The sequence below is a fragment of the Nannospalax galili genome, unplaced genomic scaffold (assembly GCF_000622305.1).
Source record: "Nannospalax galili isolate Female #2095 unplaced genomic scaffold, S.galili_v1.0 scaffold1027, whole genome shotgun sequence".
In the NCBI taxonomy this organism is placed as follows: domain Eukaryota; kingdom Metazoa; phylum Chordata; class Mammalia; order Rodentia; family Spalacidae; genus Nannospalax; species Nannospalax galili.
Genome location: NW_008355723.1, coordinates 81428 through 92927, shown reverse-complemented (window position 1 = coordinate 92927; position 11500 = coordinate 81428). Strand labels below are relative to the sequence as shown.

The 11500-nt window shown below is 43.5% G+C and overlaps 1 protein-coding gene and 1 long non-coding RNA gene across 2 annotated transcripts in view; one reads left to right on the top strand and one right to left on the bottom strand.

Annotated features, from left to right (window-relative positions):
* The window catches only part of LOC108491767, a 24613-nt gene extending 18167 nt beyond the window's left edge, over nt 1-6446 (bottom strand). Inside the window, exon 1 of the long non-coding RNA XR_001872914.2 lies at nt 6231-6446. This is a non-coding gene — a long non-coding RNA (uncharacterized LOC108491767). The remainder of the gene's footprint in view (nt 1-6230) is intronic.
* A 114-nt stretch (nt 6447-6560) lies between these two features.
* Nucleotides 6561-11500, top strand: part of Hells (helicase, lymphoid specific) — a 43126-nt gene continuing 38186 nt past the window's right edge. Inside the window, exons 1-2 of the mRNA XM_017803182.2 lie at nt 6561-6728; nt 7208-7329. Coding sequence (XP_017658671.1) covers nt 6698-6728; nt 7208-7329 — 153 coding nt within the window. The 5' untranslated portion in view covers nt 6561-6697. The remainder of the gene's footprint in view (nt 6729-7207; nt 7330-11500) is intronic.

Sequence of the window (11500 nt, the reverse complement as noted above, 5' to 3'; positions counted from 1 at the left end):
CCCAGGAAGCGGGGGGGAAAAAGAAGCCCCGGCTCAAAAAAAAAAAAAAAAAAAAAAAAAAAAAAAATCAGCTGTCTAGAATTTTCAACATGTGTGGCTTTTTCTTGGGATCTTAGTTCAAATAAATGTGCAATAGAGGTGACAGAAGGCCTGAGAGCTATCCAGCAAGCTTTGCAACACAGAGATAACTGACTAGTGGATACTTTGTGTGTGCTGAGTGAGGCAGTCATGCAGGAGGCTGAAGAATCAGGAGGAGGTGACAGTTTTAAAGAGCCTGGTTTTGTGGCACATACTTTTAATCCCAGTATTTGGGATTGAGGCTAGCCTGGTCTACATAAGTTCCAGACCAGCTGGGACAACAAGGAGGCTGTGCCTTAAAAAAAAATCTAATGTTGTAAATATTTTTTGTTGTTTTTATTTTGAGTCAGGGATTCACTATACAGCAGGGATGCATTGGGGATCATGACCAACCTGAGACTTCACTTGGTTTGGGTACACACACCTCTTCTAATAATGCACTGGCTGCCTGAGACCCTTACTGCACATACATACCCCTCTCTGAACAATGTGCCTAGCAACCTGGGATCCCCACCCCCCACCTGCATCCTACTGTATGCACATCTTACTTCCAACAATAGAATTAAGTTTCTCCTCCCACTGAGGACCATCAAACTTGAACAGTTTCTATTTGAAAATGTTCCCAGTGTATCTAGATACAAAGGAGGGAGGATGGATTGGCCTAGACTGGTTTTGGGTACATAAGAAATAAGGCAAACAGTGCTGAAAGTGAACTTTTAAGAAGAATCCCCTATCTACCATCTTCTACCCATGTTTAATTGGGCATGCATTCAATTAAAATCAGATGCATTGTGGAAAGTAACATGCTCAGTGAGGAAAGGCCTATGTAATCTAAACCTACCCATCAAAATTGAGAAACTACCCAAACTACACCCCTTAGCAACTAGAGTCCTCCTTCTCTTGAACCCCATAAAAGGAAGCCTCAATAATCAGGACACTCGTGGACCTCGTGTTATAGTAAAGAATAGAATCTACTTCTAGGTAGAGACATGCCATTGTTTCCTCCCTTAAGAGTTAATCCAGGGCTGGAGAGATGGCTCAGTGGTTAGGGTTGTTCTTGGTTTGAATCCCAGCACCCACATGGCAGCTAACAACTGTCTATAACTCCAGTCCCAGGGGACAGCCTCTTTTGACCTCCTAGGGCATTGCATGACACAGATGCACTTACCTAATGTAGGCAATACACATATACAGATAAAAAATAATAAAAAAAAGTTAATCCAGTTTGGCAGTTCAGTCACCTGGCCAAGGGACCATCTCTCAAGAGGACAGGCCCACCCTAAACTATGCTACAGAGACAGGAATAACTAGCTCTGTAATGAGATAATTTACTTTGCAGAATTCCTGTCCCCTCATGCAGTCCCTATGAGCTGCCATGAGGCTGTGACTTAAGCTGAATCTGTTGCCCTGAATCCTAACTCAGAAAGGCAGAACTATTCCTTTTTCTTCTTTTTCTTTCTAAAATTTATTAAAATTTTTCAAAAATTATTTCTAATTACATGTATGCATATGTTGTTTGTATATGAGTGCAGGAGCCCACAGAAAATTCCACAATTAAAGTTACAGGTGGTTGTAAGCCACCTGACATGGGTGCTGAGAACTGAACTTGGGTCCTCTAAAAGTGTCAGACAGGCTCCTTAACCACTGAGCCATCTCCAGCCCCTCTTCTTTCTTTTTCTTTCAGGTGCTGGCCAGAGCCCAAGTATCCCTCTTCTGGCATTTGGGCTTCTTCACTTTGTCTCTAAAGCTCTCTCCACCATGTGGTTGCAATATAGATGCATTATTTCAGGAATAATGACAATAAAATATCTCTACAAATTCAAATCAACACAGACCCCCCCTCCCATTTTTTGGTCTTTTTGAGACAGGGTCTCCGTGTAGGTCCAGCTGGTCTGAATTCCCTATATAACCCAGGCTGGCCTTAAACTCGCAGAGATCCACCCACCTCTGCCTCCTGAGTGCTGAGATTAAAGGGGTACACCACCATGCCCAACTATTTTTATTTTATGTGTATGATTATATTGTCTTCATGCATGTAATTACACCCATGTGGTCCAGTGCCTGCAGAGGTCAAAAGAGAGCACTGGCTCCCCTGGTACTGGAGTTACAGGCGTTGTTAACTGCCATATGGGTGCTGGGAACTGAACCCCGTCCAGCAGCCAGTGCTCTTGACCACTGAGCCATCTCTCCATTCCCATCCCTTTTTTAAATGGATAAGATTTAAGTATTTATAAATTAAGTATTTGATAATTTAAGTATTTGATAATAAGTATTTAATAATGGAGAGAATTCAGTGGATATTTAAGAATAGAGGATGGAACGTTAATCTAAAATTCCTGAAAAAGGTTTCAAGGGTTTCTATCAAGAACAAAAGATGGGGGGCTGGCTCATTTATTAAGAGCATTGGCTGCTCTTGCAGAGGATCTGGGTTCAGTTCTCAGAACATGCATGGTGGCTGTCTGTAACTCCTGTTCCAGGGAATTGATGCCCTACTCTGGCCAACATGGTCACTGCACACATGTAGTGCACTTACATATATGCTGGCAAAAACACTCATACACATTAAAAACAAAAAAAAACCAAAAAACCAAAAAAAGACCTTAAGATGGGGCTGGAGAGATAACAGCAGTTATGAGCACCAACTGCTCTTCCAGAGGATACAAGTTCAGTTCCCAAAAAACCACCTGTAATTCCAGCTCTTGGGGGGATCTGATGCCTCTGGCTGTTGTGGTCCCCATACTCACAATGCCACACACATACACACACACACACACACACGCACACACACACACACACACACACACACATGCACGTGCACAGTGCACGTAATTAAAAATTGAAAATTAAATCTAAATAAAATTTAAAAAGAACATAAGTTGAAGGAAGTGAAAAGATATTCAGATGCTAGTTTTGTAAGTTTTAATTTGAGAAGCTGAGAGAATTCTGTCTTGTAACTTGTTTGAAGTGGACCATATAGCAGAAGAAAGAGTGTATAGTGGTTTGGTATTGCAGTCTGATTGGGTGGATGGTGAACCATTCATAGGAAAAGGATTCTCTAAGGTGTTTTGAGGGGGTAGATAAATATAATGACTTGTAATTTTTTTTTGTCTTTTTGAGACAGGGTCTCACTGTAGTCCCAGCTGACCTGAACTATGTAGACCAGGCTGGCCTTGAACTCAAAACAATCCACCTGCCTCTGCCTCCCGAGTGCTGGGATTAAAGCCGTGTGCTACCACCCCCAGCTGACTTGTAATATTTGAGAGGAGAAAACTCAAGGTCTCTTCTGGATGATCTACCTCTAAATCTGTGCCACACCTCCTTGCCAAAGTGCTTGTCATATTGGCCTTTATTCTAATATTCAAACATGTCCAAGCTGTTCTGCCTTCGGGCTTTTGATTAGCTGTATATTCTATCTAGATTAGTCTTCCCTTGGGCTGGTTGGCTTTTTGACATTTGTTCTGTCATTTTTTTCAGCCACTCAATTCCCATCTTACACCCCCAATTTATCTGCCCCAAATTCTAGTAGGGTTTAGTAGCTCTAGTTTATTGCTGTACAGCTACTGTAAGTTCCAGTTACCCTGGAGGCATTTACACTAAGGCCCTAAAAGAGGATGAACAATTCTGAGTAAAGGCTCTTCACAACAGCAAAGATATGTCAGTAAATGAACACACCAATGCACTTTTATTGACAAGTGTGGGGTCAAGAGATGTCTGTCCTTTGAGAATACATGGCATCAGGTTGTGTTCCATCTCATGGGTTTGGACAAATCGCCCCACTTTAAAGAATCAGAAGGGAATTTGATCTGATCATAGGAATGGAAAGCAGATGCTGCAAGAACAAAGTATATGGAAAAAGCAATAGATGAGAGGAAAGACTTTTAGGAAGGGGACTACAACCAAGTTCAGTAGAAGGAAAAAAGAAAAATCTAGTGCATTAGAATATCCAAATCAAGGGGAATGGAGAGATGGCTCAGTGGTTAAGAACACTGGCTGTTCTTGCAGAAGACCCAGGTTCAAATCCCGGCACCCACATGGCAGCTAACAACTGTCCGGGGGATCTGACAGTCTCTTCTGTCCTCCACTGACATTGCACGACACGGATGCACTTACAGACATGCAGGCAATACATGCATACACATAAAAATATTTTTATCAATCAATCATGTTTCAGGGATGTTGAGTTGGCTCAATTGGTAAAAGCACTGGCTGCATGAGTCTGATGACCTACGTTTGATCTCTGGAACCCATGGTGGAATGAGAGAATGATGAATGATGGCATGCCTGCTCTTGGTGTGTGTGTGTGTGTGTGTGTGTGTGTGTGTGTGTGTGTACACACACTAAAAAAAAAGTTTCAGGCAAGTCTCAAAGAGTTTACTTTGATTTACTTTTCTTTGGAAAACTCACACTCAAGCTCCCAGGTGTGTTTCAGTTTCTTTTGAGTGCTTTCATGCTTAAGCCCGTAATAAAATATTTTTGCCAGTGGCACAAGAACTGGGCAGCCTAGGCAGGCAGATCTACGTGAGTTTGAGGCCAGCCAGGGCTAAACAGTGAGACACTATTTCAAATAACAACAAAAAACAAATTGTACTTCTGTTTGTGACTCTGTGCTTCTGGACAAGTCAACTTATCCTTTCTGAGCATCAATTTTCTCACCTGCAACAGAGGAATAAAAATAATCTGTTGATCAATTTATAGAGGCTACTGAAAATGGTAATGATAACCATGCACTGTAGCCAGGCAGGTGGCACAAGTCTTTAGTCCCAGCACTTGGGAGGCAGAGGCAAGCAGATCTCTGTAAATTCGAGGCCAGCCTGGTTGCCGTAATGAATCCAGGCCAGCTGTGTGGCTACAAGGAGACCCTGTCTCAAAAAGACCTAAAAAAAAAAAAAAAACCCACCTCACATGTATTTCTTTAAAAATTGTTTTACATTATTGCTTAATGGTATGCTCATGCATGCCACCATGCAAGGGTAAAGGTCAGAGGAAAACTGGTAGGACTCAAGTTTCCTACTACCATGTAGGTTCCTGGTATCATCTTTAGCCATCTCATCAGCCTTGTTTAGTTTTAAATTCTGTTTGCTTTTTAAGATTGTATTTTACTTTTTAATTATGTGTACAAGGGGGAGGCAGTCTGTACACAAGGCACTGGATTCCCTGGAGCTGGAGTTACAGAAGGTGTAAGCAACCTGACCTGAGTGCTGGGAATCCAACTTTGGTCTACTGGAGGAACAGTATGTACTCTTAGTTACTTAGCCATCTCTGCAGCTCCCCTCCCTTTTAAATTGTGTGTGTGAGTTGTGCACTTGAGTGCAAGTGCTTGCAGAGGCCAGAGGCATTGGAATCTCCAGGAACTGGAGTTACAAGTAGTTGTGAGCCGCTTTATGTAGGTGCTGGGAATTCTCTCATCCATTCCCTCCCCCCCACCTTGAACTTCTGATACCTCCCAAGTGTTGAGATTACAGGCATGCACCACCATGCCCAACTCCACTCATAAATTTTTTACAGACTTAATTATTAAGGTAGTTGAGTCAGAAATTTAGGAAACAGGTGGTTACAATGCATACCATAGACCGAGAAAAGGGAGCAGGAACCTTGAGAGGGGCCTGCAGAGGAGTTGAAACTTGAGCAAAAAACAGTGACCAGAAAAGCCCCTTTTATCCATTTAAATTATTGTTTTATTTAATTTCTGAGTTTTTTCTTTAAAGACTGGGTCTTATGTACCTCAGGGTGTCCTTTACTAGTAGCCAAGGATGACCTTCCTGAATTTCTGACTCTCCTGCCTGGGCATCCTGAGTGCTGGGATAACAGGCATGCATCACCAAGCCAGGTGTATGAGGTGCTGAGAATAATCCTGGACTTTGTGCATGCTAGGCAAGCTCCCCGCCAGCTAAACTAGATCTCTAGCCCTTGTTTCTGAATCTTGTCTGTTCTGCTCAGTTATCACTCACTCATTAGCTTTACCTTATCCTAAACAATTTTCTTGACTTTGCCATAATCTTAATTTCCTATCCCTTCTTTTTGGTTTCCTACCCACAAACCAACTATGCTCTGGGTTATTTAGGGAGAAACGTCACGCAAAACTGTGTGGGAGTACCAGAGAAGTTAGCAGTGTTCTACAACGTCAGCTCGACCCTCCTCATGCGTTTTCTTACCTAAAGGACCATCAGTTGAGGTCATTCATTCACATTACTGTGTGAAAGGATCTTGTAAGTTGTTAGCAGCGGTGCTGAACAGTTCGGAGAAAACGGGGAAAGAAAAGGGGAAAACGGGCTTTCTACGGTCTGTGGACTCCCCAGCATCACAACACAGCGGCAGTTACAGGCAGGAGCTCAATAGCATCCACCCGCCGTGAGATTCAGGTCCAGGTAAATATGCGCTTCTGGCAGGGAGGTGAGGGCGGTCTAAGTACCGACTGCGCCAAATCTCGTGAGCCTAGCTGCGGGGCGGGCGGGGAGCCAGAAGTCTCGCGAGATGACGGGATTTTCCCGCGAAGGCGAAGCGCGCGTTTTTCTCTCGCCAGCTGTGGAGCGAGCAGGCAGCTTGACCTGCGCTGCGAGGTGTGAGCCTTGGCGTTTCGGGCGCTGTGAGGAGGGATCCGCTTCCTCGCCAGGGACGAGCCATGCCCGCCAAGCGGCCCGCAAGTAGAGGCGGTGAGGGCTCGACTTTGTTTCGGCGGCGTTGGGAACCGGGAGCTGGACCGGGAGTATGGAGCCTGCGGCGGAGCCCACCCGGGGCCGAGGGGGAAGGTGGAGGGAAGGGGCTGAGGAAGACGAGGAGGAGGAAGGAGGGTAGGGGCTGAGGAAGACGCGGAGGAGGAGGAAGGGTAGGGGCTGAGGAAGACGCGGAGGAGGAGGAGGAAGGGTAGGGGCTGAGGAAGACGAGGAGGAGGAGCGAGGGGCTGCGGAGGCAAGGGGAGCCGCGGCCGCTACGCAGTTTGGTGACAGGGTTTCCCGAGCATCAGCGTCTTCCCCAAACGCCAACTTCTCAGCCGGAGCCCGACAGCTGTGGCCCTGGCTTGGCTCCCGATGCCCCCGGGCCCGGGCCCCGATGCCGCTGGCGGGGGAGGAGAGCTGTGGAGAGTTGAGTGGTGGGACTTAGAAGAGGCGGAGCCAAAGCCTTCCCGTTCCAGGGCCCTCGGTGCCAGAAATGGGGGAGCAAGCGGAGACGGCCGTCATCACCCCTGCTATGCTGGAGGAGGAGGAGCAGCTCGAGACGGCGGGGCTGGAGAGGGAGCGGAAGATGCTGGAGGAGGTAATTGGATTGGGAGCCTGGCCGAGCCCTGGTGCAGGAGCCGAAGCCTCCGCCGGGGCCCCTGGACTATTTAGTTGGCGTGTCTAGAGCTTTAAACGCGCCCGCGTGTTCTCTGCGTGTGTTTACAGATGCTTATCTTCGAGACCTTTGCACGTGCTCTGAGCCTTAGGCTGCTGTGGCTGGCGTATCACTTTGGAGATACGTTCCACTTTGCTCATTATAATTCATGCACGGCACGGGCCGGCACTTGTGAACGCTCCCTGTTGCCATCCTTACCTGCTTTTTATGTTAGTACCTTGTCTGAGTGCCTGATGACGAGCTACCGTAAGCTGTAAAGCCCAGAGTCTTAATGTAGGACACAAGAGGTAGAAGGGTCACCCATCAAAGGCTGGGCTGAATTCCAGCTCTAATGATTTTTTTTTTCTTGTTCCTCTTTCTAACTTTTCTTTTTTGACACGCCTCACAGGGAATCTAGGCTGGCCTCCACACCCCTCCCAGAGCTGGGATTGCGTGGTTGTGCCTTGCACCTATTTTCCTACCGGTTTTCTATCTAGTGGTCTACTTGCTTTTTAAGTTTTTCAGCTAGAGCTGTGGTGTACATTTTCTCTGTGTCAAGTTACAGTACTTGTGGTTTTCTTACACAGAGAATTTTTTTTTTTAAAGTGTCTCACTGTAGCCACAGCTGACCTGACGCTCACTGTGTAGAACAGGCTGGCCTCAGTCTCAAAGAGATTTGTCTGCCTGTACTTCCCTAGTGCTGGGATTAAAGGTCTGTGTCACCATGCCTGGCTTTATTTTTAATTACATTTTATTAAAGTGTGTGTCTGAGTGTGGATTATGTGACATGAGTTCAGACGCATTTGGAGGCTAGAGGCGTTTGATCCTTGGAGTTGGAGTTACAGGTTATGAGCCACCTGATGGAGGTGCTGGGACCTGAACTCAAGTCCTCTGCAGATAGAAAGTACTCTTAAACAACATCTGCAGCCCCTAAAAGCAGTTTTTAACATTTGGAAAATTTAGTTCTTACTTAAAACTATGACGTCCCACCCTGTTGCTTAATTGTTGCATATGCAAGAAAAAGTGATACAGCTATAGAAAACGCCTACATTTTGCCGAATACTTTCCTTGTATTTATTGCATTCTATCAATATAATATGGATTCCCTTTGGAATTATTGTCTCAGTTTTGTAGCCCAGGCTGGCCTGGAGCTCACAGCAATCCTGCCTGAGCTTCCCAAGTGCTGGAATTACTGGCTTGCACCATGTTCCCTGGCTTAGATTCTTTTTTAACATCCCTTTCTACAAATTAACGAACTGATGCAATTGGTCATAAAGAAACTCTTGAAGTCTAATTTGAATTTAAGCTGTATCCTGAATTTCTTAACAACTGTGCCTTTCTCTGGAGGCAGTTATACTGAATATTGAACTAAGCATAAATAACTCTACTTAATTTAGGAATAAAATCTCCTAAAGTAAGTAATGAGTCATGTAGCTCATGTTAATAATTATTGATGTCCACATTTCCCATTAATTTAATTTATTCATTTATTATTTATTCATACATTCATTCAGTTTTGTGTATGTGTACATTCATGAGTGGGGGATGAGCAGACTTTGATATCAGGTATCTTCCTAGTGAAGATAATTCTTAATTTTTATTATGTGTAGGTGATTGTGTGCCATGGAGTGGGTAGAAGGGACTGGGTGGGATGAGAGATTGAACCCAGGTTGTCAGGCTTGCATGATGAGCACCTTTATTCACTGATCCACTTCAATGACCCCTACACTCCTAATTACATTTACTATTACTGAAATATTAAGTACGTGAGTTATAGTCTCATTTTACATCTGAGGAAACTGAGGCACATACTGCTCCACAGCAATAATAGAGCCAAATTCAAATGCAGCCAATGTGATTCCACAATTCACACTTCCTGGGCTTTGAGACAGGGTCTCCCTGTAGCCTCAGCTGGCCTAGAACTTGTTTTGTAGACCAGGCTGCCCTTGAACTCACAGAGATCCACCTGCCTCTGCCTCCTGAGTGCTGGGATTAAAGGTGTGCACCACTACACCTGGCCACAATTCACACCTTAAAAATTTTTTATTTATTTTTATGCATATGGGTGTAGTGCCTGTAGTGTAAGTAGGTGCACTCATGTTGTGCAGTGCCCTAGGAGGTCAGAGGAGGGCATTGGATACCCTGGAAATGGAGTTATGGACAGTTGTTAGTTGCCATGTGGGCCCTGGAATATGAACTCTAGTCCTCTGCAAGATCAGTCAGTGCTCTTAACTGCTGAGCCATAGCTGCAGCCCTCCACAATATACATTTTTTAAAAAAATTAAGTTTGTATGTTTTGTGTGTGTGTGTATAGCAAGTTTGTGGAGTTCTCACCTTTATATGAGTTCCAGGGATCTAACCACTTTTACTTCCTAGTCATCTCACTATAGCAGAATTTATACTAATTGACTAATCAGTTACATTAATGTGATGTGATGGCACATTTCCTCTAAAATTATATTAGCCCCCTTTGCTTCAGGAAAGATAAGAATTCATAGACTTGGGAAGTCTGCCTTCAACCACCTTTTCTAAAAAGTTCTGTGATTTTATTTTTTTTAATTTTATGTGTGTAAGTGTATTGCCTGCGTATATTAGTAAGTGCACCTGTGCCATGCAATGTCCACAGAGGACAGAAGCAGGTGTGGATCCCCTGGAACTGGAGTTACAGACAATTTTTAGCTGTCATGTGGGTGCTAGGATTTGAACCTGGGTCTTTTGCAAGAACATCCAGTGTTCTGAAATGCTGAGCCATCTCTCCAGCCCCATGATTTTATTTTATTTTTTTAAAGACAGGGAGTGCTGGGATTAAAGGCTCCTACCACCATGCCCAGTGTTAAATAATTGATTTAATTTTCATTTTGTTTCTTTGAGGTATATTACTTCCTGTTTTTGTAGGCTGTCCATTTAGAAATTAGCAGGCAATCAGTAAATATTGAATAGCTAATGATGATAAAGAATATTTTATAAAATAGTACATATGTAAGATACTATAGGTATAAGTTATGTTTACATGTACTAGGTACATAACTGGGTGAGTGGTAAAATACAGGTTCTGGTGCAATTGCCCAGAATATAGTCAACTTCCAAAGTTCTAATAGCGTTGTAATCTCATCTTGAGATATGTATCTTTACTTTTACCCTTTTCATATACCCATAAAGAGTGTTCGGTAGGAAAATACCACGTAAGAAAGTTGTTCCTGAGTTATGACAAGAATATATTTCTAGGATGCATTAGTTAAGGAGAAAAACATTTTCATTTTAAAATAGCTGTAGAAGTTCATAAATACTGATGAAGTCAACCATCAGTCAAAAATTTCTATTTTTGGTAACCTCTTCCTATTCCAGCTGGAAGCCCAGGGCATATGGGAAACATACCCATAGGTGTGTTTTACCACCAGATACATCTACATATTTTCAGTGAAATTTTAAAGCTTAGGAATAAGCATTTTGTAATCAGTTCTAAATTTATTGGAGCTATTATTGTTAAGGGTTAGGCAGTAGTGTCTGTAGCCTTTTTATGGTCCTTGGTGCTTTTGAGACAGTCTCCCTGTACTGGCCTGGAATTCCCTATATAGACGAGGCTGGCTTCAAATATACACAGATTTGCCTGCTTCTCCATTAAAGGTGTGTGTCACCATGTCTGGCTTAGTGTCTATAGCTTTTTATTTTTTTGTCTTTTGAGACAGGGTCTCCCTGTAGCCCTAGCTGTCCTGGAATTCACTATATAGACCAGGCTGGCCTCGAACTCAAAAAGATTTGTCCGCCTCTGCCTCCCAAGTGCTGGGATTAAAGGTGTGCGCAGCCACACCTGGCCTTATATTTAAAAAAAAAAAAAAGTCATTATAGAGCTTAGGGAAATTCCAGATCCACATTAACTCTCTTCCATTAAAAAAGTATATAGCTCTTTTCAGTCTTAAATATATAATTTGATCACAAGTGATTTTATTTCCGGTCTATTATTGGTGAAAGATTTTGATTAATTCTTGTACTTGAGTCATAAAACATTGCTGATGTGACCAGATAAGTCTTTCTAAATCTTACCCTATTTGAGATTAAAAGGCGTGACTTTGAAGCCAGAATAAGTTAGAAAAGTAAAGATCGCTTCTTTGGGGGA